Source organism: Bos taurus, chromosome 2 (assembly GCF_002263795.3).
Source record: "Bos taurus isolate L1 Dominette 01449 registration number 42190680 breed Hereford chromosome 2, ARS-UCD2.0, whole genome shotgun sequence".
In the NCBI taxonomy this organism is placed as follows: Eukaryota; Metazoa; Chordata; class Mammalia; order Artiodactyla; family Bovidae; genus Bos; species Bos taurus.
Window position 1 is genome coordinate 135,561,854 of NC_037329.1, and position 22,994 is coordinate 135,584,847.

The following is a 22,994-nucleotide window of genomic DNA, read 5'->3' on the forward strand; positions in this document are numbered from 1 at the left end:
TCCATGGGATTTTTCAGGCAAGAACACTAGAGTGGGTTGCCATTTCCTTCTCCAGGAGGTCTTTCTGACCCAGGTATCGAACCCGAGTCTCCTGCATTGCAGGCAGACTCTTTACCATCTGAGCGACCAGGGAAGCCCTAACCCTTCCACAAATCATAACTGTACACTCTGGTTTGTAGAATAAGAGGGAACGGGGCTTCCCTGGGGGTCTGCTGGTTAAGGATCTGCCTGCCGACACGGGGGGCACAGGTTTGATCCCTGGTTCAGGAGGAGCCTGCTTGCTGCAAGTGCTGACCCCGTGTGCCTGGAGCCCGTGCCCCACAGCCGGGGAGCCCCTGAGCGAGAAGCCATGCGCTGCAGCCAAGACCCAGCACAGGCAAGACACATAAATCTTCAAAAAAAGGCAGCAGCAGCAGTGACCAGAGGCGCAAGAGAGTAACCAAAGCAGGCAGACACAGAGAGAGTTGGCAGTTGGGGGTATAGAATGTTACTTGCAAAAATAAACTCTCTTTGCATGTTCTTTAACTGAGGGTAAGCCCCCATTGATGTGGGAGTACAAGGGCTAAAACTCAATTAAAAAAACCACAGTCTTACTGTGGTCAGTAGCTTACATAACCAGAGTATGCATTTGGAAGCCAGCACAGTAACCAGAAAATGAGGGGGAAATCCTAGAACGAGGTACAGAGGGGGAGTCCCAAATTCTGTTTATGAACTGCCCAGATCTTGAGATCGGTCACACTGATTGTTGCCTTAACAGCAACACTCACCGCTTTCTGAAGCACAGTGCAGTGCAGCGCTACTGCCTCGTGGTGTGCACACGGCCCAGCATACGAGCCAGAATCACCCACACACAGAAGCAGTGGTGTGCACACGGCCCAGCATACAAGCCAGAATTACCCACACACAGAAGCAGCGCAGCACGGGACACACTCGAGTGAAAAGACTCAACGGAGACCAGCCTTGAAGCAACCCGCTTGTGGGAACCAGCAGAAAGGAGTTTAAGCAGTTGTAATTGTGTTCTTAGATAAAGGAAGATACACTCATAGTAGGATAGGAAGTCTCAGCAGAGAGTTTGAAACTTAAAGAACCAACAGAAAATCTGGAACTGAAAAGTACAGTATCGGAAGCGGAGAATTCACTGGGTGGGCTTAGTTTAAGAGCAGGTCGAAACTGACAGTGGGGAACGCTGGTGAACCTGGAAGTAACTAGAAATTTAAAAAAAAAACTAGAAATTGTCTGTTCTTAAGACAAAAAGGAAAGAGAGTTTTTAAAAAAGCATTTCATTGATCCACAGAACAACAGTATTAGAAGCTCTAACACACATGTAATTGGAGTCCCAGAAGTGCAATGGAAAAATAGGCAAAAAATAATATTCGAAGAGGTAATGGCCAAGAATTACTCAAGCTTGTGAAAAGCATAATTTACATACTCAAGAATCTTAATGAATCCCAAGCAGGGTAATACATAGAAAACCACCAAGCACATCATGGTCAAGTTACTGAGGATAAAAATACAGAGAAAGTCTTGAAAGCCATGAGAAAACACACATTGTATGCAGAGATGTGAATGATTGTTTACTAATCAGAAATTACAGAAGCTGAAACACAATGGAATGACTTCTGGATTACTAAAAGGAAAGCTCTGTGAACTGGAATTCTGTATTCAGCAAAAAGATCCTTCAAGATGAAGATGAAATTAAGACATTTTCAGATAACAAAAAGGGAAAGAATAGCCAGAGACCTGTGCCACATGGAAGAGGAAGTTTTTCAAGCTGAAGAAAAATAATACCTTGTGGAATCTCACTTGTTAGGAAAATAATGAAAAGCACCAGATATGATAAATATAACTCCTTCTCCTCTTAACTGTTAAAGCAGATGATGGCTTAAAGCAGTCTAACGTGTCACCTGCAGTGTGACTCACACGTGTGCTGCGGGTGGTCGCTGGCGCCTCGTTTCTGGCGGCACGGGGTCTTCTGCAGCCACCGTGGGCAGTGGGCTTCTCATTCCAGTGGCTTCTCTTGCTGCAGAGCTCGGGCTCTGGGCGCACAGGCGTCAGTAGCTGTGGCTCCTGGGCCCTGTAGACAGGCTCTAGGGTTGTGGCACTCGGGCTCAGTGGTTCCACAGCAGGTGGGATCTTCCCAGACTGGGAACTGATCCCACATCCCCTGCACTGGCAGGCGGATTCTTAGCGCTAAACTACCAGGGAAGTCCTGAGAACTGACAACCATCGTAAGACCTGAGAGCAAGCTCACCTATAAAGTTGCAAGGTGGTTACCTGAAGTGATACAGTATTAACTTTAAATCCATTGAGAAGTTAAGGACATATAATTCTAGAGTAACTGCTTCAAAGCTGAGAAAGGAGTATGACAAGGCTGTTTATTGTCACTCTGTTTATTTAACTTATATGCAGAGTACATCATGCAGAATGCCAGGCTTGGTGAATCACAAGTTGGAATCAAGATTGGCAGGAGAAATATCAACAACCTTAGATATGCAGGTGATACCACTCTAGTGGCAGAAAGTGAAGAAGAACTAAAGGGCCTTTTGATGAGGGTGAAAAAGTGAGGTGAAAGAGGAGAGTGGTAAAGCTGGCTGAAAACTCTGCATTCAGAAAACTAAGGTCATGGCATCTGGTCCCGTCACTTCAAGTAGAAGGGGGAAAAGTGGATGCAGTGACAGATTTTAATTTTCTTGGGCTCCAAAATCAATTCAGACGGTGACTGCAGCCACAAAATTAAAAGCGTATTAAAAAGCAGACTTTGCCGACAAAGGTCTGTATAGTCAAAGCTATGGCTTCCCAGGTGGCGCTAGTGGTAAAGAACCCGCCTGCCAGTGCAGGAGACCCAAGAGACCTGGGTTCGATCCCTGGGTCAGTAAGATCCCCTGGAGGAGGGCATGGCAACCCACTCCAGTATTCTTGCTTGGAGAATCCCATGGCCAGAGGAGCCTGGTGGGCTGTGGTCCATTGGATCCTAAAGAGCCGAACATGACTGAAGCTTCTTGGCACACACATGGTTTTTCCGGTAGTCATGGAGATGTGGGAGTTGGACCACGAAGAAGGCTGAGTGCCAAAGAATCGATGCTTTCAAATTGTGGTGCTGAAGAGGACTATTCAGAGTCCCTTGGATGGCATGAAGATCAAGCCTGTCAATTCTAAAGGAAATCAACCCTGATTATTCATTGGAAAGACTGATGCTGAAGCTCTAATACTTTGGCCACGTGATGCGAAGAGCCAGCTCACTAGAAAAGACCCTGATGCTGGGAAAGGTTGAAGGCAAAAGAAGAAGGGGGCGGCAGAGGATGAGATGGTTGGATAGCATCACCGACTCAATGGACGTAGATCAGAGTAAATTCCCGGAGGTGGTGGTGGAGAGGTAAGCGTGATATACTGCAGTCTAAGAGTCAGACACTGCTTGTTAACTGAACACACACACAGACAACTGTTCTTAATGCAAAGAGACATAGGTAAAATGGAGTTGGAATATATAAATTAAATATATATTAAAATGGAGTTTTTTGAATACTAATGTAAAAATAACTACTTGAAGGCAGAAAAGAGGGCTTCCCAGGTGGCGCTAGTGGTAAAGAACCCGCCTGCCAACACAGGAGACGGAAGGGACCCCGGTTCAGCCTCTGGGCCGGAGGATCCCCTGGAGGAGAGCCTGGCACCCCACTCCAGTAGTCTTGCCCGGAGAATCTCACGGACAGAGGGGCCTGGGGGTGCATCATGTCGCAAGAGTCAGACACGACTGAAATGACTCTGAATGCATGCACACACTTTGAAAATGTTAAGAAATAGAAGAAAACACAAAATATTCATCTGGCCTCAGGAAGGAGCATGGTCTTTTAGACTTAAAAGAGGACAGTATCATAAAAGGAAAAGTGGTCGACTTTTAACAGTGTGAACATTTAAATTTTTTGCATGTTTTAAAATTTTGTCTTTCAAAATCAGAAGTCAGATAGCCAATTGCTGGTTGAGGGCGGAAGCAGGATTAGCATCAGATTTATTAGATGTGTGATATTGTGGTATATATTTGGTCTTGGGTTTGTGGCTTCTAAAATGCTTGTAATCCCAAAGAACTATAGGGCCATCTTTTGTGGTGATTTGTTTTCGTTCTCAGTTCCTCAGATAGCTTCAGATAAATAACAGAGGTGAAATGGTATCTTTTGTTACAACAAGCTCGTTTCAACCACACCTGGGTTTATATTAAGTGATTTCTTAAAAGCCCCTAAATCTACTTGATTAGGGCTGGTTGCTAGGAGAATGTATGAGTTGAGGGCTGGAACTTCCAAGTTTCCCAGGAGGGGTGCGGGGCTAGAGGTTTAATCGCTTATCAGTGACCAGATGTAATCAGTCTTCCCTACATAGTTAAACCTCCATAAAAATCCTTGATTCCAGGGTTCAGAGAGTGTGAATCGATAAAGCCCAGGAGGCGCTAGGAGAGAGTGGCCTCCAGGAGAGAGTGTGAAAGCTCTTCTCCCTCCCCAAATACCTTTACCCGGTGCATCTGTCCATTCGACTGTTGCAGGACTGTATCCTTTTATAATAAACAGTATTCTAGTCAGTAAACTTTTCTCTTTTTAATTCTGTGAGCCACTCTAGCAAACTGGAGGAGGAGGTCTCCAGGACCTCGCGTTGATAGTGTCAGCGTTGAGTTCCACTGTGGGACACCCACTTGCTGTTGCAGAATCACTTGGCGTGGAAACAACACCCACACAGTTGGTGACCGGAAGTGAAGTCCTGGGAGTGAGGAGCACTGGACAAAAACAGAAGAGTTTCTCTTCTAGAAGATGGTAGTTCAGACCTTCAAAAAGAAAATTCCCCAGACTTCAGTAAACAACGAGGCAAGGAACATGGAGAGACTGAGTCCGTAAGATCAGTCCACTAGAGTGAATGCCGCCTGTGGGCAGGAGTTTGTATCTGCTTGGTCCCCTGGTGGATGTCTCACACCTAGAACAGAACCTGGCACAGAGTAGACTTTCGATAAATAATTGATGTGAGGAAAGGTCAGTGAATTTATCACAAATACTCAACCACTGTAGTATTCGAAGATCTCAAAACCGTGACAGTAATAACACATCTCCATTCTCAGAATACCAGGTTTTTTTAAAAAGGTTACAGTTCGCAGTGTTCGCAGAGGTACAGTGGAAAGGGTATGACATATTGTTGGTAGAAATACATGCAGATAATGCAGCTGTGTTAACTAACCAGCCTTATCATGGCAGTCCTTTCACTACATATCAGATTATCATGTTACACACTTTAAGAAAGGGAAAAAGTGGAAGCTGACAGATTTTATTTTCTTGGACTCCAAAATCATTGCAAATGGTAACTGCAGCCATGAAATTAAAAGACGCTAACTCCTTGGAAGGAAAGCTATGACAAACCTAGACAGGGTATTAAAAAGCAAAGACATCACTGCCAACAAAGGTCCATCTACTCAAAGCTATGATTTTTCCAGTAGTCATGTTTGGATATAAGAGTTGAGCCATAGAGAAGGCTGAGCATTGAAGGATTGATGCTTTCAAATTGTCATGTTGGAGAAGACTCTTGAGAGTCCCCTGGACAACAAAGAAGTCAAACCAGTCAATCCTAAAGGAGATCAGTCCTGAATTTTCATTGAAAGGACTGATGCTGAAGCTCCAATAGTTTGGCCACCTGATGCAGAGAACTGACTCCTTGGAAAAGACCCTGATGCTGGGAAAAATGGAAGGCAGAGGAGAAGGGGACGACAGAGGATGAGATGGTCAGAAAGCATCACTGACTCGGTGGACATGAGTTTGTGCAAATTTGGGAGGTGGTGAAGGACAGGAAGCCTGATGTGCTGCAGTCCATGGGGTCGCAAAGAGTCGGACTCGGCTGAGCGACTGAACAGCAGCAGCAGCAGACCCTGAATTCAGTGTTTGTCTGGAGTCTCAGTTGGGTGGGGGAGAGAAGGGGATGGCAGGTAGAAAATTGGGAGGGGCATATTTTTTTAAACCTCACGCATAGAGAAATACTGAGAATAGGGTGGAGGAGTCACCCAGGAGGTCGATGTGCTAAGTGCGCGTCTGTGCCAGGCGCTCTGAAGATGACTTTTTGACGGCAGTGCTGAGTGCTGTGCGGTTGGTTCACAGCGCTGTGTTCGTGTCTGTGGAGCTAAGTGACTCAGTCGCGCTTACCATTTTCATTTCTTCTCCACTGTGCTTTATCACAGGATGCTGAATGTAGTTCAGTAGGACCTTGTTACTATATGTTTTTATTTGATCTTCATAATTTTATGTAAATATTAATTCCATTTTACAGATGAAGAAACTGAGGCTCTGAGAGAATAAGCCATTTTCACTGAATCAAAGTCTCTGCAGTCGTCGTTAGACTGAATGTGTGTGGCAGACACTGCTCTAAGTGTTCCGTTTTTCCTGTGTGTTGATTCACCTACAGCAGTTCTGTGTGATGTGGACACTGCTCTCTGTGCTTCAGAGCTGAGAAGCTGTTAACTAACCATTTAAAGCTATTTACTGTTTTCATCCAAAAAAATAAAACTGAAATTTTAAATTATTTGGGAAACTTTTCCGGGAGCTTTAGAAGAAGAAACGAGCTGCTAGCGTGTGGAAGTTGTTCCTTAAACACGTCTCCCTTTCTTTACGCTCCGTTTCCTAGACACGTACATGCAGTGTGGTCATCAGAGCAGAGCTCAGTGGTCCTTAACTGTGTAAGAGTGTGTGCACTCTACTCTGTGCACACAGTAAAACCTAGAAAAAGTCTGCAGGTGACCCGAGAGGCCAGATGGGTAAGCAGAGCAGCTAACCTGTGCCGCTGTCTCAGGTTACATCATGGTGACGTGCAGGGAGATCGAGCGTCAACATAAACACAACTGGGTCTGTTATTTCTGTAATTTTTTTTTTTTTCCTCTTGGTCAGCTGTGGTCCTATGGTGCTGGATGCTCTAATCAAGATTAAGAATGAAATTGATTCCACCCTGACCTTCCGGAGATCATGCAGAGAAGGTGAGCCTCCGCCTCCCTGTCGCTGGGCTCGGACACTTTTGTCCTGGTTCCCAAAAGAGGCCTGGGCTGGCCAGAGCCGAGTCTGGGGCTACCTGGACGGTGGCTGTAGCGCTTCGCCAGGTAGCCCCGTCACGGGTCACACTTGCTTTTCCTGGGCAGAAGTGCTGGGAGTTTGAATCTGGATACAGGTCCGGGTTTCGGAGTTTATTTCCCTCAAGGAGCTTTCACTTGCGTGGTTACCGTGTCTGGCGGCCCCTGTGAGCGGCTGCACCCTTCAGGGACCGGCTCAGATCCTCTGCCTGAGGCCACAGAGCCCCTTCCCTCGGGGGGTGGTGGGGAATTTCTAGACACTCACCACTTGTCCAGCAGGGGAGTCGCGCATCCCCTGCCAGCTCCCAGCATCACACGTGCACAGAGCAGGTGGTCAGTGGATGTTCTGGGTGGGAACAGCGATTGCTACATTGTGCTGCTGATTCCAGGCTGTGCTACCGCATTGTTCGCTTTCATAGCTACGTACTAGAAAAATGTAATTACTCACAACAGTGGAAGGGTGATAGAAATGATTTTTTAAATAAGAATTTAAGTAAAAGGAGCTGATTTAAAGAAAACTCCTAAGTAATCATCCAGAGAGTTCTCCAGTGTGGGAAAAACCACAGGCGTGCTGTGCCAGCTGATGATCCTGCCGGCTGTGGCGCACAGACTGTGCGCACTCCACGCTGGGCACTCCGCGCGAGACAGACAGGCGCTGCTGTCATTGACTCTTGGTGGAGGGTCCGGGCTTCCAGAAGGACCTGGAGGTGGTGAGTTGGGAGCCAGGACTCAGGCAGAGCTGTCAGATTCTAGAATTGTTCCCTCGGGCGGTACACGCGCTTAGCCTGGCTTGGAAGCCTGGGATAAACCAGAACAGGGCTGCTGGGGCCAAGACCACAAGCCATGGCTGACTTTGTCCCTAAAATACCTTCCGTACAAGGAAGGGTCATCAGGGCTGCTGGCCCACCGCGCTGCACACGTGTCCTGCTGTGGCTCAAGCGTTTAAAGTCCTGCTGCTGAGCCTCTGTTGTGGTTCAGCTAATCTTGCAGGGTTGGATTTAATGTAGCCCATGCTGCTGACACGTACGATAGTTTGGCTGAATCCTGCTGTTGAGGGAACATCCTCCTGTAATCAAACACCAACCTGACGGCACAGGAAATAAAGACGCTTTTCAGTAACCTTTCTGAGCCAAGAACACCAGGTGTGGCCATGTGAGCTAAAAATAAACAAGGCAGAGTGATATTAATTTTGGCTACTTCTGTTTCCCTTGTTTGTAAAGAGAATTTCCCCGCGAGCCCTTTTAAGGGAAGTTTCATTGTTTTTTTTTTTTAGAGACGTGGTAGTGGTAGCGGGTTAGATCGAGTAGTCATTTGTAACCCTGAAATACCTAAGAAATTCCATACGCAGGAAATGAGTGCAAGCTAAGGAAATCTCATTTCACGGTGCTTGCTCAGCGCCTTCTTTTGCTTACTTTGGTTTGGTTTCACATTAGTTCATCCTCCTTGGGAAGTCGGTGCTAAGGCAACGCGTGTGGGTTTCATATCCACAGTGTAGGCACCAAGCTGCTTTGTGGAGACAGTAGAATCAGAGCAACCTCTGCGTCACCTGTGTCCAGGCCTCGACTTTAAGATGACCAAGACAGTGGTGATCTGATGGGGTCTTAACCTGTTGAGGGTTTGCGTCCGGTGAATTCCGAGGCAGTCCAGTGGTTGGGACTCTTGAGTTTTCGCTGCCAGGGGTCCAGGTTCAGCCCCTGCTTGAGGAACTAAGACCCCAGAAACCATGCGGCATGGCCAAAAAAAAAGTTCAGTAGGAACCAACACGGTGCTGTAAAGCAGTCCTTCAATTAAATAATTTTTTTAAAGTTTTTAAAAATAATTCAAGTAACAGTTACTTTAAAAAGAAACACACAGAAAAGGCTGTTTTTCCTCTCAGCAGACCTGGAGCGAGGAGCTAGGACCTGGGGGCCCTCGAGCGCCAGCAGTGCCCCTGGGCGGGCACCTTCCAGCCTCAGGGCTGCTCCTGGTTTCACAGCAGGGTTTGGGTCTCCAGCCTTCAGCGCCTCCGTTCTAGGAAGCAGGGGAGGGAAAGGTGGCGGGCGCCTCCGCACGGCACTCCAGCAGTGCCATCCTGGGCGGGCACCTTCCAGCCTCAGGGCTGCCCCTGGTTTCACAGCAGGTTTTGGGTCTCCAGCCTTCAGCGCCTCCGTTCTAGGAAGCAGGGGAGGGAAAGGCGGCGGGCGCCTCCGCATGGCTTGTGCGTGTTGGCGCCCCCCGCTGCCGCGGGAGCCTGGCAGGGAGCCGACGCGGTGGGTCAGGGCGCCCCTGTTCCCTCTCCAGGCATCTGCGGCTCCTGTGCCATGAACATCAACGGAGGCAACACTCTGGCGTGCACCCGCAGGATCGACACCAACCTCAGCAAAGTTTCCAAAATCTACCCTCTGCCACACATGTATGTGATAAAGGACCTTGTTCCTGTGAGTTCTGTTTTTTAAGTGGGTTGGGAGGTGTGTGGGTTATGCTGTAGTTCTTCAAGGCAGGTTTCTTTCCTGTCATGAGTTTAATTAAGGAATGTGAATGGCAGAAGATAAAAGGCCTAGAAGATCCTCCAGCCACTCCTTTGGTGAGGATTGTTTGGGAGTAACAGGACACAGAATTTTAGACCTGGGAGTTTCAGAAATGAAGAATTTAGCCCTAACACCAAAGAATTCATGTGGAAAATCTCCATTGGGAAAGCTTTAATTTGCACCCCCCGATATCTGACCGCCTTTCCTGTCCCTCACTGGGTGCTTTCAAGGGCATCGGGAGAAAGTACTGCAGGGTGGGAAGGTTTCTCACGTGGCTAGAGGAGAGGTTTCCTGAGCACGCCTACACGCGACCACTTCTCCTTTCACGGATTTGCACGTGTCTGCCAGAGGAAGAGGCTGACTGCTGCCTGTCACGGGGTGGGAGCGCAGGCAGTGTCCAAGAAACGGGGTACATAAGGGCACCGAGCGTGGCGGTGGAATCTGACCCGTTTCTTCCTCTTCCTGTTAACAGGATTTGAGCAACTTCTATGCTCAGTACAAGTCCATCGAGCCTTACTTAAAGAAGAAGGATGAGTCCCAGGGAGGCAAGGAGCAGTATCTGCAGTCCATAGAAGACCGTGAGAAACTGGTCATTAGTCCCCGTTTATTGTCTGACTTGAGGATTTTGTGGCAGAGATGTTTACCCAGGGGGCTGGGGCGGGGGTGGGGAGGCTGGCGGCAGGGGCAGCAGGAGATGATGTGGACCGTTCCGCGTCTTCCGGAAAGGACCTTCAGAACTAACTGTCCAGGGTTAACGCCCAGCCTTTCAGGGCCCGGCGGGTAGTGAGGGCCTGCAGAGGACCGAGGGCTGGAGGGCCCAGCCTGGGGCGGCGCGGCGCTGCCTCGGTGCCAGGGCCTGCAGAGGACTGAGGGCTGCGTCCGTTGCTAACCATGCAGGCGAATAAAGCCCGTGCTGGCCGTCTGCGGCCCGGCTGCCACCTCTGGTTACAGACAGGAGTGAGGGGTGACGGCGGAACCAGGACTAGGTCTGGTAGCGCAGCGCGGGCTCGCTCCCTCTTGGAGGTCCCACACCTGGGGACAGGCTGTGGAGTCTGAGAGTGAAGAGGTTATTATCAAGGCTTTAGTCTCTCTCTCTTGCACACTTTTACCTCCTTTAAGAAGTCTCTGGCTTGCACACTCCTCTGGAGAGGCAGAGGTGGGAAGGGGGACCAGAGGAAACAGGTGCCAACATTGCCTCTGCGTGAGGCAGGGACTCACGCTGCCTCGGCCACCGTCTCATTCATTTACGGGGCAGCCCGTCAGCAGGCCGAGTGTGCCTCGGCGGCGGGGCCGCTCCTTGCCCTTTGAGGGTCCCATGGCATGAGCCGTCTTACTAGTAAATACAGTTGTGTGAGTGAATACATGAATTTTGCCTTTTTAGGTTCTAGGGAATATTTAGCGTGTACTCTCTTCCCTGTTGGAGAAGGAAATGGCAAACCTGCTCCATATTCTTGCCTGGGAAATCCCACCAACAGAGGAGCCTGACAGGCCGCAGTCCATGAGGTCGTGTCGAGTCAGACAGCTGAGCGCACACTCATGCATACCTCTTCCCCATAAAACATTAAGAAAGGAAAGTCTTTGGGACTTCCCAGTGGTCTAGTGGCTAAGACTCCAAGCTCCCTGCGAGGGGCGTGGGTTCGATCCCTGGTCAGGAAACTGAATTCCATGTGCCACATGGTACAGCTCAAAAAGCAAGTAGAAAGTCATAGTAAGGATGCCCAGCTCTGTCATCATGGGGATGTTGAGGGTCAGCATGGTGATGTTGCAAGTCAGAGCAAGCAGCCAACTTCTCTTTCAATACTTCCTTATTCTCAGGACGTAGCTCTACCCCTAATTTCTAACTCCAAGGAGTCTCTCATATCAAGGAGACTAAATAATATGACTATTACTAAGGCTTTGACCTTAATAAAAGGTTGTAAAACCTGTGATCTTATACCTTCTAGACAGTGGGGCCGGCTTGGACGCTCACCAGCTGAGAACACAGGTTTTGTTGGAGACCTGTGCTCACAGTGGTGACCATCAACTCTGCCATCTGCTTATGGCTGTCACTTCAGATGTCAGCATGCCCTTCTGTTTTGCCACTTGTAAGCAGTTTCTGTTGTTCCGAAAATCAAAGTCAGGTTTGTTAGAACCTGTTGGGCAGGTTGAGTCTGTGAGTGTGGCAGTGTTAGAAGAGGGATTCCAAAGCAGGCCGCTCCGCCCAGCCTCTGAGCCTCACCTGTAAGATGGGAATCTGATCACACCCCAGGGTCATTGTGCCCCTTAGATGAGGTCATAAGGCGCCCAGTGCTCGGTGTGGGCTGGCTCTTGGGGACAGTGTTCATGTTCCCCCTGGAAACCTTGAGACCCTGCTGCCCCAGGGCAGAGGCTGGTGTAGACTCTGGAGGCCTCGGCACTTGGGGGGGCGTTTAATTTCTGCTAGACTGCATTTGAGGCAGTAAGGTCTTCACGTGTGTGTGTGTGTGTGTGTGTGTGTTTTAAGATAAGTAAGGGATTATTTATTAAAGGATAAGTACATCTGGACTTAAGAACTTTGGGCTCTGATCCAGCACATGTCTGAAGATCAGTTCCAGGATCTTTTTTATGAACCTGGTAAATCTCTGCAAACCACTCCCAGGATTTTGCCAAGAAAACTCACGAAGAGCTCAGTGCACTTTGTCCGTGTGCTGACCCCACACGTTTAATCAGCTCAGGTCACGACTGTCTCTTGCGTGGTAGGCTCTGACCGCCTCTCTCCCCACGCAGGACGGGCTCTATGAGTGTATCCTCTGCGCCTGCTGCAGCACCAGCTGCCCGAGCTACTGGTGGAACGGAGACAAGTACCTGGGCCCCGCCGTGCTCATGCAGGTGAGGCGCCTTCGTTGTCGGGAGGGACGCTGAGGCTCGGGCTTCCAGGACTCCAGAAGGACAGTGTGCCGGAAACCAGCTGTTGTGAGGGGCAGTGTCCTTCCCGGCACCCGCTACAAACAGAGCAGTTGGTCACACCGCCTTCACTGGCTTCGATGAATCTGGGGCTTCACCTGCAGAAGGCCTCCGTGTAGTGTGGCGAGGGCCACGCCAGGAGCTGGTGGCTGCGGGTTGGCAGGCCGTGCCGTGCAGATGTTTCAGACGTTCTCCTGTGCAGCTGGCTCTTCGCTGCCCACTTGCCCGCTTTCCCTGACTCCATCTGTCAGGAAGCTCCCCACCGCCCTCTCAGGGATTTTCAACATGCAGGCAGGGCAGAGAGAAATTTCACTGAGGGGCAGTTACCTAGTGAAAGGTTGGAGGTTTCCCAGCTGATGAAAGCCTGCAGGGCTGGGTTGAGGGGTTGCTTAGAAAGAACCGCACGCTGCTTTTCATCACCTTTGACTGGGTGTGTAGTTCACAGCCGAGGTCACTGTCTTTGTTCCCAGAAAGCTCATACTTTTTAGATTTGTGGTCAGTGCTTTTCATAGAGCCTTAAGCAACTCGAAAAACAACTTCCTGATTCTCATTTTCCCACAAAAAGAGGAGTTCTGTGGTTCTGTGACCAGTTAGCAGTACTGATCCTGGCCAAGTTAAAGACTGAATAGTGAGGTGTGTCCACACTTGGCACTTAGGCCGGTGTCTGAGTTGGGACGTGCAGAGGGCCTCTCGGCTGCTGCCGGAGCAAGCCTGCTGTTCAGGAGCTGAGTCCGTGTTCAGCTGGCTGAGCTCGGGCTTCCTGGATGGCCACGCTCATTAAAAGAATCAAAAAGTAGATTAAACGTTAAGTCTGTTTACTCAGAGACAGTGAGTAGTGCTGGGAAGGCAGTTAGAGTCAAGCACAGCTTCCCTGCCTTTGCGCTCTCATGATCTAGGGAGGAGGGTAACGAGGGCATGAGATCAGTAGTTGACACGACGCCCCTGGTGCATAATGAGGCACCAGGGACCGGGTGCTGTGGCTCAGAGGTGCGTGGGGATCATTAGTCGAGGTGATCAGAAGATGTTATGAAAGGGTGGGAAGCCGTTCTCTGAAAGAGGACGAGAAGTAAAGGGTGTGGAGATGACCTCTAAGCTGGGTGAGCGCGGTGCTCTGCACGCCAGGAGCCTTCCTGTCAGTCAGAGGGCTGCTCTGGCCGGTCAGGGCACAGCTCGGCTCACCAGTGCCCACTCCCCCAGGCCTATCGCTGGATGATCGACTCCAGAGACGACTTCACGGAGGAGCGCCTGGCCAAGCTGCAGGACCCCTTCTCTCTCTACCGCTGCCACACCATCATGAACTGCACGCAGACCTGCCCCAAGGTACGGCCCGCGGCCCCCGCTGACCTGTGCCCCAGAGGCAGAACACGCGGTCACCTTGGTGTGGGCCCAGGGGTGTCGGCGCGAGGCAGGGTTCCTTCGGGCACGGACGTGGGTTCCTGCTCGGATCCGCTGGGCTCGCTCTGACTGCAGGAACCACGGGATGGAAGCATCTGAGCACAGGCGGCCATGGGGGCTGCGGGCCCGCCGGCCGAGGGCTCCGCCCGCCGAGGGCTCCGCCCGCCACTCTCTGCCCTGCGGCAGGCCTGTGCTCGCTGTGTCTGCTCTCGGCTCGGAGCTCTGCTTGCTCAGCTTTCACTCCCTCTTCCTGTTCCTGCTCCTGGGCTCGCCCTGCCGCAGCCTCAGCAGCTGCCTGTCTCCTCATTTCTCGGCTTACGTTCCCCAGAGGGAGGCTCGTGGCCCAGCTCAGCTCTCCTGGCACAGCCCACGTCAGAGCCGGCCAGCAGCTGTGGTCTGGCCCGTGGGCGGGGAGCTGCCAGGACCGCCCTCCGCGCGGGACTGTGGATGGAGCAATTTCGTTTTAGAGGACAGGCAGCAAGATGGAAGACTCACGCCCAGCCAGTTAGCGGCTTAAAAAAGAAAAGGCGGCATATCTCAGCAGACGTGAAATCCAGACTGGGCCACGCCACTGTTGGGACCCCTGGCTCCGGTCTGCCCGGCGGGTGTCGGCGCGGGGATCAGCAGGGTCTGCTGGGTGCTAATGGCCGCAGGCAGCGCTGCCTGCCCTTACCTGGGCTCTGCCCAGTGAGCCGTGCGGCCCGGAGGTGGCTCACGCCGCTGACCTTCTCAGGACAGGGCCTGGCACGGAGTGAGCGCTCAGCACTGAGGCGTTCTGTTATTTAGAACAAGATAGGTCCTGGACCCACTGGAGCCGGTCAGTCAGAAAACAGCCGCTCCAAGGCGGCCTGGCTCGTGTGCTCATGTCTCTCAAGAGTTCCACACAGCCTCCTGAGGCGCCTTCCTGGGCGAGAGCCTGTGCGTTGCAGAGGGCAGCAGACGGGCCAGCCAGGGGCCGACTTGCCATGTCCCGCCCGCCCCTTGGTGAAGAGGGGCGAGCACTGGGCTCTGAGGCTGCACACAGGCCCAGGGTGATTGAGCTGGAAGGGGCCCTGAAAACCGTCCAGTACACCCCCTTTTACACATGGGGAAGCTGAGCCCACGACGGGTCACGGTCGGGCGGGGGCAGGGCTAGAGGCCCGCCACGCACCTCCCAGCCCAGGGCTACCCTCCTGCCAGGTCCGCGTCAGGCCCTCTTAACTGCCCGTCCGAGTCTCAACCGTTTCCTGAGCTGCAGCGGGCAGGCGGTGTACGCGGCTCAGTGGGTCAGAGCGGCAGGAGGTCCTCCCCCAGCCCTCCGGGAAGCCGTGCTGGAGCCAGCTTCCTGGGCGCCCTCGGCTGGCGGGGTGGGTGCACACGGCAATTGCGTGCCCTCTGTCAGCGTCTGCCTTGTCTCGTGTTGTGTACTGATAGTCCAGGGAACTTCCTTTTGAAGGATCAGTTCAAAGGGATACACTTCTGATCCCATAAGCTTTCAGGGACCAGTCTTTTGAAGACTGACTTCTCTTTCTCTCTCTCTCTCTGAAGATCTCTTTTTTCCTACACGCTTCAGTTTAAAAGTTAAGAGTTGTCCTAAAATGAGGAGACCGCCACTCGCCTCGGATGAGCGTCTGATTTTACCAAGCACTGGGCTGTCCCCTTGCTGTCTCGGGAGGCTGGCATTCGCTGGGTTTCATTACTGTGCCTCCTGCAGGACAGCTGTCACAGCTGTGGGCCAGGCTGCAGCTCGTCCCAGGGTCACTGCCACTTAACTCATGGAGCTCAGGAAGGGGTAACAGGGTCGTTCCTCCACGTAGTTCTGAGGGCTTATAAAGGCTGGTTTCCGGTGGTGGTGACTTAGTGATAATAGTATGATATGAAGCCTTTAAGAACCTGCCTGCTTCTGACAGTGTGGTCACAGGAGGAGGAGCTCTTCCTGGGCTCTGACCAGCCCCAGGGAGCCTCACTCGCAGGTGTGCAGTGAGACCGGCTCCTGCAGAGAGAGCGGCTGTCTCGGGAGTGGGGATGGGGGGCTCTCCACCCCAGCCAGCCCCGAGGAGTCAGAGGCCGGGGTCTGCAGTCACAGGGCTTGGACCCGGCACCACCAACGGCAGGAGTCTCGCCCAAGGTCATCGGGCTCTTCGTTCAGTTCCACTTAACGTTTCATATCGATGCTCTTCTCCTTTTTTCAAGGGGCTGAATCCTGGGAAAGCTATTGCTGAAATCAAGAAGATGATGGCAACCTATAAAGAGAAGCAGGCTTCTGCTTAACTGCCGTGCTCAGCCTGACTGGAGCCGGCTCAGAATGCAGTTCACCCCTGAGTTCCTTCAGAGGCCGTGACTTCCCACAAACACAGCGTGTACAATAAACACTCTAAGAAATAAGTCAATGTTATTCTAGTTTATTAACAGAAGCAGGCCTGCTCCTTCCACATGCTGCAGCGGGAGGTGCAGCTGCCGTGAGGAGGGGCCCGTCCTTGAAGGGGACCTGGCTCCAGAGCTGAGCCCCCGTGGGGAGTGCGTGGGCACAGGCGCAGAACCGGTGCTGCAGGGCCAGGGCTCGCTCCGGGCTCTGCTGCCCCATGTGCCCGCCCTGGGGGGCGCCCCTTGGCCCCCAGAGCGCGGTGCCTCCCTCCCTGGGGTGCTCAGCGACCACTGGCCCATGGAGTGCAGCATCCTGGCTTCTGCAGCTCCCAGGATTAGAATTACTTAAAACCACATCTCTGTCTCATGGAGACGGCGGTACAGAGTCCCCCGGCATAGCTGTGAGCTCCGGTTCCGCAGCGGTACGCCAGAGCCTGGACCTCAGCGGGAAGCGTGGATTCCCGCCGCGGCCGCCCTGGCTCTGCTGCTGCCCCCAGAGTGGTAACGCTGAGACGACAGTGGCGGCTCGTCAAGTGAAAAACAAGCCCCTCCAGTCCCCAGCTTTCACACCCCTGCTGACCGTTCACGTCATTCCTCCAGAGCCTTGTCATCTCAGACGTGTGAAGTTCTTCATTCCCTTCAAAAATGAGGTACAAAATAGTAGCAAGTTTCTGTTGTTTTTCCTCCTCGTGGTAAAATGCACAAAACTTACCACCTCAGTCGTTTTTCAGTGGACGGATCAGTGGTTTAAGTACATGCGCATTATTGCACAGCCCTGTCTCCAGAACTATTTTCCTCTTGCAAAACTCAAACTCTGCCTGTTGAACACTTAAAACTTCTCCGTCCATAGCGCCTAGCCAGTCACTCTACTTTGTATTTCTGTGACTCCGACTACTGTACCTCACAGAAGTGGAATTAGACGGGATTTGTCTTTTTTGTAACACCTTTCAGTCAGCATAGAGTTCTGCAGGTCACTCCTGTTGCGGCGAGTGTCAGAATCCCCTTTTCTAGGGCTGAAGAACCCCACTGTACACAGCACGTTTTGTTTATCCGATAGTCTGTTACTGTACGCTTTGGTTGCTTCCACGTCTTAGCTACTGTGAGTAACAGCAGCTTTCTACTTTTACCCTTAGGGTATATAAGGTCCACAGTGCTACTAAAGATTTGTGCGTGTGTGAGTGTGTGTGTGTGTGAGTGTGAGATTTACCTTCAGCTTTAGCTTATTTACCCACTGGTTCTCTGCTCTTTGGCAAGGATGTAATTTATTCACCCGTTTCCAATGCACGTTCCAGTGCATTCACTCTGAGGGATACTCCAAGGCTGTTTTTCAAGTTGTAGCACTGAGATTATCCTGGAAACAAAGGCTTCTTGTATCAAGAGGCTAAGAAAAATGTCTGGCTCACTGGGAATGAATCTTAATGGGCATTTCCGGCTTTAATAGACAGTTCGGACTTCGCTGGTGGTCCACTGGTCAATAGTCGGCCAGCCGTGGAACGTCCCTGGTGGTCTGGTGGTTAAGACTCTGCACTCCAATGCAGGGGGCACGGGTTTGATCCCTGGTGGGAAGCTAAGATCCCGCATGTCATGCAAGAAATAAAAAGATCTGCCTGCAGGTGCTGGGAACAATTTCGATCCCAGGTCCAGGAAGATCCCACAGACCGAGGGGCAGTCACGCTCAGACACCACAACTACTGAGCCTGTGCTCTAGAGCCCGCTCCCCGAGAGCCTGCGCCCCAACCAGGGACGTCACTGCAGGGAGCACCCCCCCCAACCAGGGACGTCACCGCAGGGAGACCCCAGGCTACTGCAGCTGCCGAGCCCGCTCCCCGAGAGCCTGTGCCCCCAACCAGAGATGCCACCACAGGGAGACCCCAGGCTCCGGCTGCTAGAGGAAGCCTGTGTGCAGCGACGGAGACCAAGCCCGTAAATAAAGGGACAGTCCAAAGGCACTCGTCTGGTACTGCAAGAGGTGAGGGCAAGGCTTGTCCCCTCCTGCCTAGGAGCCAAGGTCACCAAGAAAAAAAGGAACAAACATTAAATTACTAGAAATTTAGAAAACAGTCTTCGCCCTTCCATTTGCTGCTATTGTTGAGTCGCTTGTGCCCACATCTGCTCCCCCATGGACTGTGGCCCACCAGGCCCCTCTGTCCTGACTGTCTCCTGGAGCTCGCTCACACTCACGTCCACTGAGTCAGTGACACCATCCCACCACCTCATCCTCTGTCGCCCCGCCCTTACACTGTGTGTGTGTGAGTTGCAGAGTCGTGCCCGACTGTGACCCCATGGACGAGTCTCCAGGCAAGAGTACTGGAGTGGGCGGCCATTTTCTTCTCCGGGGGATCTCGCCAACCCAGGGATCGAGCCCCGGTCTGCTGTACTGCAGGCAGATTCTTTACTGTCTGAGCCACCAGGGAAGCCCTAACATTAGCATCTCAGAATTGTTGACCATCTCAGTAAGAACACGCAGTACACAGTCTTCAGATGTTCGAGCTCCAGGTTTGGAAGTGAGAACTGGAAAGGCCTCAGACAGCCCTGCGCACCCCGGGCTGGGTGGCAGTTGGGCAAACACCGCCTCGCAGGCCTGTTCACACATAACTGATCCCTGATGGCCTCGGGGGGAGGCCACATTCCTGGGCAATTTGATTTTGCTTCTAATCTCTAGACCTGTAGGGAAAGATGAGTTTTCTCGGGACTAATTTAATGGCTTTAAAGATGAGTTCTGCGCCAGCCAGCTACTGACAAGAAGCAGGGGAGTTGCCTCTTCAAATCAGCTTTGTCAGACGTCAAGTTTGCAACCATAGATCATTCTCTCACCCCATTTAAACTTGAGCTAAATTAGAGTACGTTATCGACTGGTCGTTTAATTTACTGCTTATTTAATCTTCAATTGGACTGCAGGCGAATGTTCTATTTTAAGTCACAAAGACTTTTCTAATAAAACTGCAGACTTGAACAGGGACGGTGTTTCGTCCTTCACGCCACTTCTGTGCCCTAATTGTGTCCAGTTGATGTGCTTCCACTCGCAAAAAGGCATCCTGTGGAATGCTTTGAGTTTCCCTAAGGGCTGAAGCCAGCCACCTCTTCTTACCCCATCTTTGGGCAAGTTGAACCTCTGAGCCTCTATTTTCCTATCTGTAAAATGGGGATTAAGAGCATTTGCCTCTCAGAATTGTGGGTAAAGTCTCCATAAGAATAAATGGGGGGCTTCCCTGGTGGTCCAGTGGTTAAGAATCTGCTTTGCAATACAAAGGAGGCTGGTTCAGTCCCTGGTCCAGGAAGAGCCCGCACGCTGCTGCAGGTCCCTGGGTGCCACGACCAGCCGCTGAGCCTGCGCTCTAGAGCGCATGAGCTGCGGTCACTGCACTGCCCTGGAGCCAGCGCTCCACAGCCAGAGATCCCACTGCAGGGGAAGCCGATGCACCTTAGAGAGCAGCCGCTACTCGCCACAGCCAGAGAAATCCTGGCCCAGCAACAAGACCCAGTACAGCCAAAAACAGATACATAAGCATTTTTTTAAAAAAAGAATATGAGTTGTTACCATCCCCCCAAAAAAGTTTGTGAGGTATGAATGTTAATTGAACTGATGAGGGGAAAACGCCTTCACAGTGTATATCAAACCATCACATCGTACACTTTCAATATCTCACAGTTTTCAGTTACGCTGAAAAAAACTTCAAAAATAAAAACACATATGAGTTTAAAAAACTAATAATGTAAAAAAAGCTTCTAGCTTGCACTTGAGCAGATGCTCTGTAAACGCGAGTAACTGGTTTGTCTCAAATACCTACTGTGTGGAAAACTGAATCACATTCCAAGGTGATCAATTCCCTGGGAACTCCTTGGTGGTTCAGTGGTTTGGACGCCTCTTTCACCGCAGAGGGCCCAGGTTAGATCCCTGGATTCGGGAACTGAGATCCTGCAAGATTTGGGCACCAGCCCTCAGGACTGTCACAACTGGTGTATTTCTAACGTGGCCAGAGTGGGAGACCCCCTGTGCAGAGGGTGGGCTGTCTGTGCAACACTAATAACGCTCCCTTCTCATCGCCCACGTCGCTCTGACGGCTGGATGCCAGGAGGCTGTGCCACTGACACCCGACAGTCAGGTGTTCTTCCCGCCTCCTCCCTGCCCAGGAAACTACCAGACTGACTGCTGAAACTCCACCTGATCTGTCTAGACAGCCATCATCTTGTCATGGGGTTTGTCACTAATGAGAAAATCCCTTTTCTTGCAAAGATGTAGTGAAACCAGGGAAACTGAGAAGTTTGGCAACGCTCTAGAGTAAACCAGTCCAAATTAGTGCATCGTCAGGCCTTCTGCCACTTGGCCTGCTACCCGATTAAATATAGATATATATGCCCCAAAGCAGCATCTCCCCAAATAGCAACACTAGGGGAGTTTTAAGCTAAGGGTGCACGCATATTCGTGAAGGGGCTTGGGCAGGCAACAGAGTCCAAGCTTTAGTTGATTGAAGTCACAAGAGTTGGAAAAGGTCGACATCAGGTTCCAGTTGATCTGGTGGTTGAGCGTTGACACAGAAGTTGACATTTACAACTGATGTGTTATCTTTGCAAGTGTTACTTCTCTTGCCTGATAACAATCCTTTATTCTCTTGTTCCCTTAAGATCACTAGTTACTGAGACCTGGTCTAGGGCAAGCATCATGGGCAGGCTTAGATCACAGAATGGCTTGGACCAAAATGGCTTCTGTTATGTCAAGAAAGCCATGCCTGACGTTCTTTCCCCAGGGCTCCCCTACCCTATTTGGTTACAGAACCAGGTATATTATGTCCTTCCTGTGGGTCCCCGAGGAAGCAGCAGCCGCAGCAGGGAACCTCCTCCCTGGGTCCCGGCCCGCAGACCGCCCGGTGACCACAGGGAGAGCCGCTTCCCCAAAGGTGACCCTGGGCAGATGCAGGGCCTCACATATCCTCTGTGGTTTGGAAGGAAGCCTCCTTTGGCCTCCTCCCGTAAAGACCATGGACCACCTGGCAGCTGTGGCTCCTTCCCAGATGGCTCAGAGGTTGGAGTCTCTTAAATGCCAAGTGAAAATGAACGAGGTAGTGGCTCAGTCGTGTACGGCTCTTTGTGACTCCGTGGACTGTAGCTTGCCAGGCTCCTCTTTCAAGGAATTCTCCAGACGAGAATACTGGAGCGGGTGGCCATTCCTTTCTTCAGGGGATCTTCCCAACCCAGGGGTCATACCTGGGTCTCCTGCATTGCAGGTGGATTCTTTACCATCTGAGCCACCAGGGAAGCCCCAAAGAGCCATACAAAAAATAAGGGACAAATATTGAGATGCAGTCCCCAAGCCCCTGCTTTTAGGAAGCTTTTAGCCCAGCGCCAGGACCTCATGAAAGCTGGCTCCTGCCACCTCGTTTCAAGAGCTTTCATTTCACAGAGGAGGAGAGAGGCTCAGAGAGGGAAAGTGACTTTTTAAAGATCTCACAGTAGACACAGCTGATGCGCATCCAAACCCAGGTCTCCCCAGGGCCAGGCCCAGCCCCTGGCCACTGTACCACGCAGTCTCCTGGTAGGGACATCTGAAGAAGTCATTTATGCAGGACTGTTGCAGGAACGGGGACCCCTTCCGGGGCCCGAAACTGGGCTCTTGTCTAACACTAGGAAATGAATCGTCCGAGGAGGCACGTGTGCTGACAAAGCAAGAGACTTTATTGGAAAGCGCACCCGGGTGGAGAGCAGGAGGGTAAGGGAACCCAGGAGAACTGCTCTGCCGCGTGGCTCGCAGTCTCGGGTTTATGGTGATGGGATTAGTTTCCGGGTGGTCTTTGGCCAATCATTCTAATTCAGAGTCTTTCCTGGTGGCGCACGCATCGCTCAGCCAAGATGGATGCTAGCGAGAGGGATTCTGGGAAGTGGACGGACACGCGGTGTCTCCTTTCGACCTTTCCCGAACTCTTCCTGTTGGTGGTGGCTTATTAGTTCCGTATTCCTTATCAGGATCTCCTGTCATAAAACAACTCATGCAAGTGGTTACTATGGTGCCTGGCCAGGGTGGGCCATTTCAATCAGTGTGCTTCCCTTAACAAAATCAGCCGTCCAGCCTGCCACCAAAATCAGGGTTCCCTGGTTAAGTGGTCTGCACTGGCACCGAGCTAAATTCTGAGGGAGGAAATGGGGGCTCAGAGGAGTAAGCTGCCCTCCCTGGGGCGTCAGCAGAAGAAACGGGTCTTCTCACCTGAACCGAGGGAAGCTGGCCCCACGCCCCGGCGTCAGCCTGCTCCCCCAGCCCCAGCTGAGCAAACGGCTCCACTGCCCCACCTGCTCAGAGCAAAACTCAGTGAGGAGAGGCACCTTTGATTCCATTCCTGCACCTCTACCTCCCATTCATCAGCAAGTCCTGCCAACACCCTCCCCTTTGTCAAACGGATGGACCGAGTCCCTGGTTTGTATCAGACACTGTCAAAGCCTTCCCTGCCCTTCCCTGGAGTCTCTCCCCACACTGGTACTCCTCATCACAGCTGTCTCCTTGCAGCCCTCTCCACTTTAGGTTACTCTGGAGTTTTCCTCTGCTTGCCCCCGGCTGCTGCCCCTGTCTGTCCACCCTTCTATTCCCAGCTCCGAGAGCCGCTCCCGGCTTTGCAGAAATGCGTAATGATGTGCTGGGCCCAGTTCCAGTCTCTATGTGATCCTTCCTGGTTTGCCCTGGAGCCCGGGGTCTCTAATCCTTTGGAGATCCTTAGTCCAGAAGCCGCTGACCCCCGGGTCAGGGGACACCATCTGTGCCTGTCACT

At 51.7% G+C, this 22,994-nt stretch overlaps 1 protein-coding gene across 2 annotated transcripts in view; it reads left to right on the plus strand.

Annotated features, from left to right (window-relative positions):
• Positions 1-16,263, plus strand: part of SDHB (succinate dehydrogenase complex iron sulfur subunit B) — a 29,089-nt gene extending 12,826 nt beyond the window's left edge. For both annotated transcript variants that reach the window (NM_001040483.2, XM_015460049.1), the window contains exons 3-8: positions 6,900-6,985; positions 9,356-9,492; positions 10,055-10,171; positions 12,328-12,429; positions 13,702-13,824; positions 16,072-16,263. In NM_001040483.2, the coding sequence (NP_001035573.1) occupies positions 6,900-6,985; positions 9,356-9,492; positions 10,055-10,171; positions 12,328-12,429; positions 13,702-13,824; positions 16,072-16,149 (643 nt within the window). In that variant the 3' untranslated portion in view covers positions 16,150-16,263. The remainder of the gene's footprint in view (positions 1-6,899; positions 6,986-9,355; positions 9,493-10,054; positions 10,172-12,327; positions 12,430-13,701; positions 13,825-16,071) is intronic.
• Positions 16,264-22,994: the final 6,731 nt, after the last annotated feature.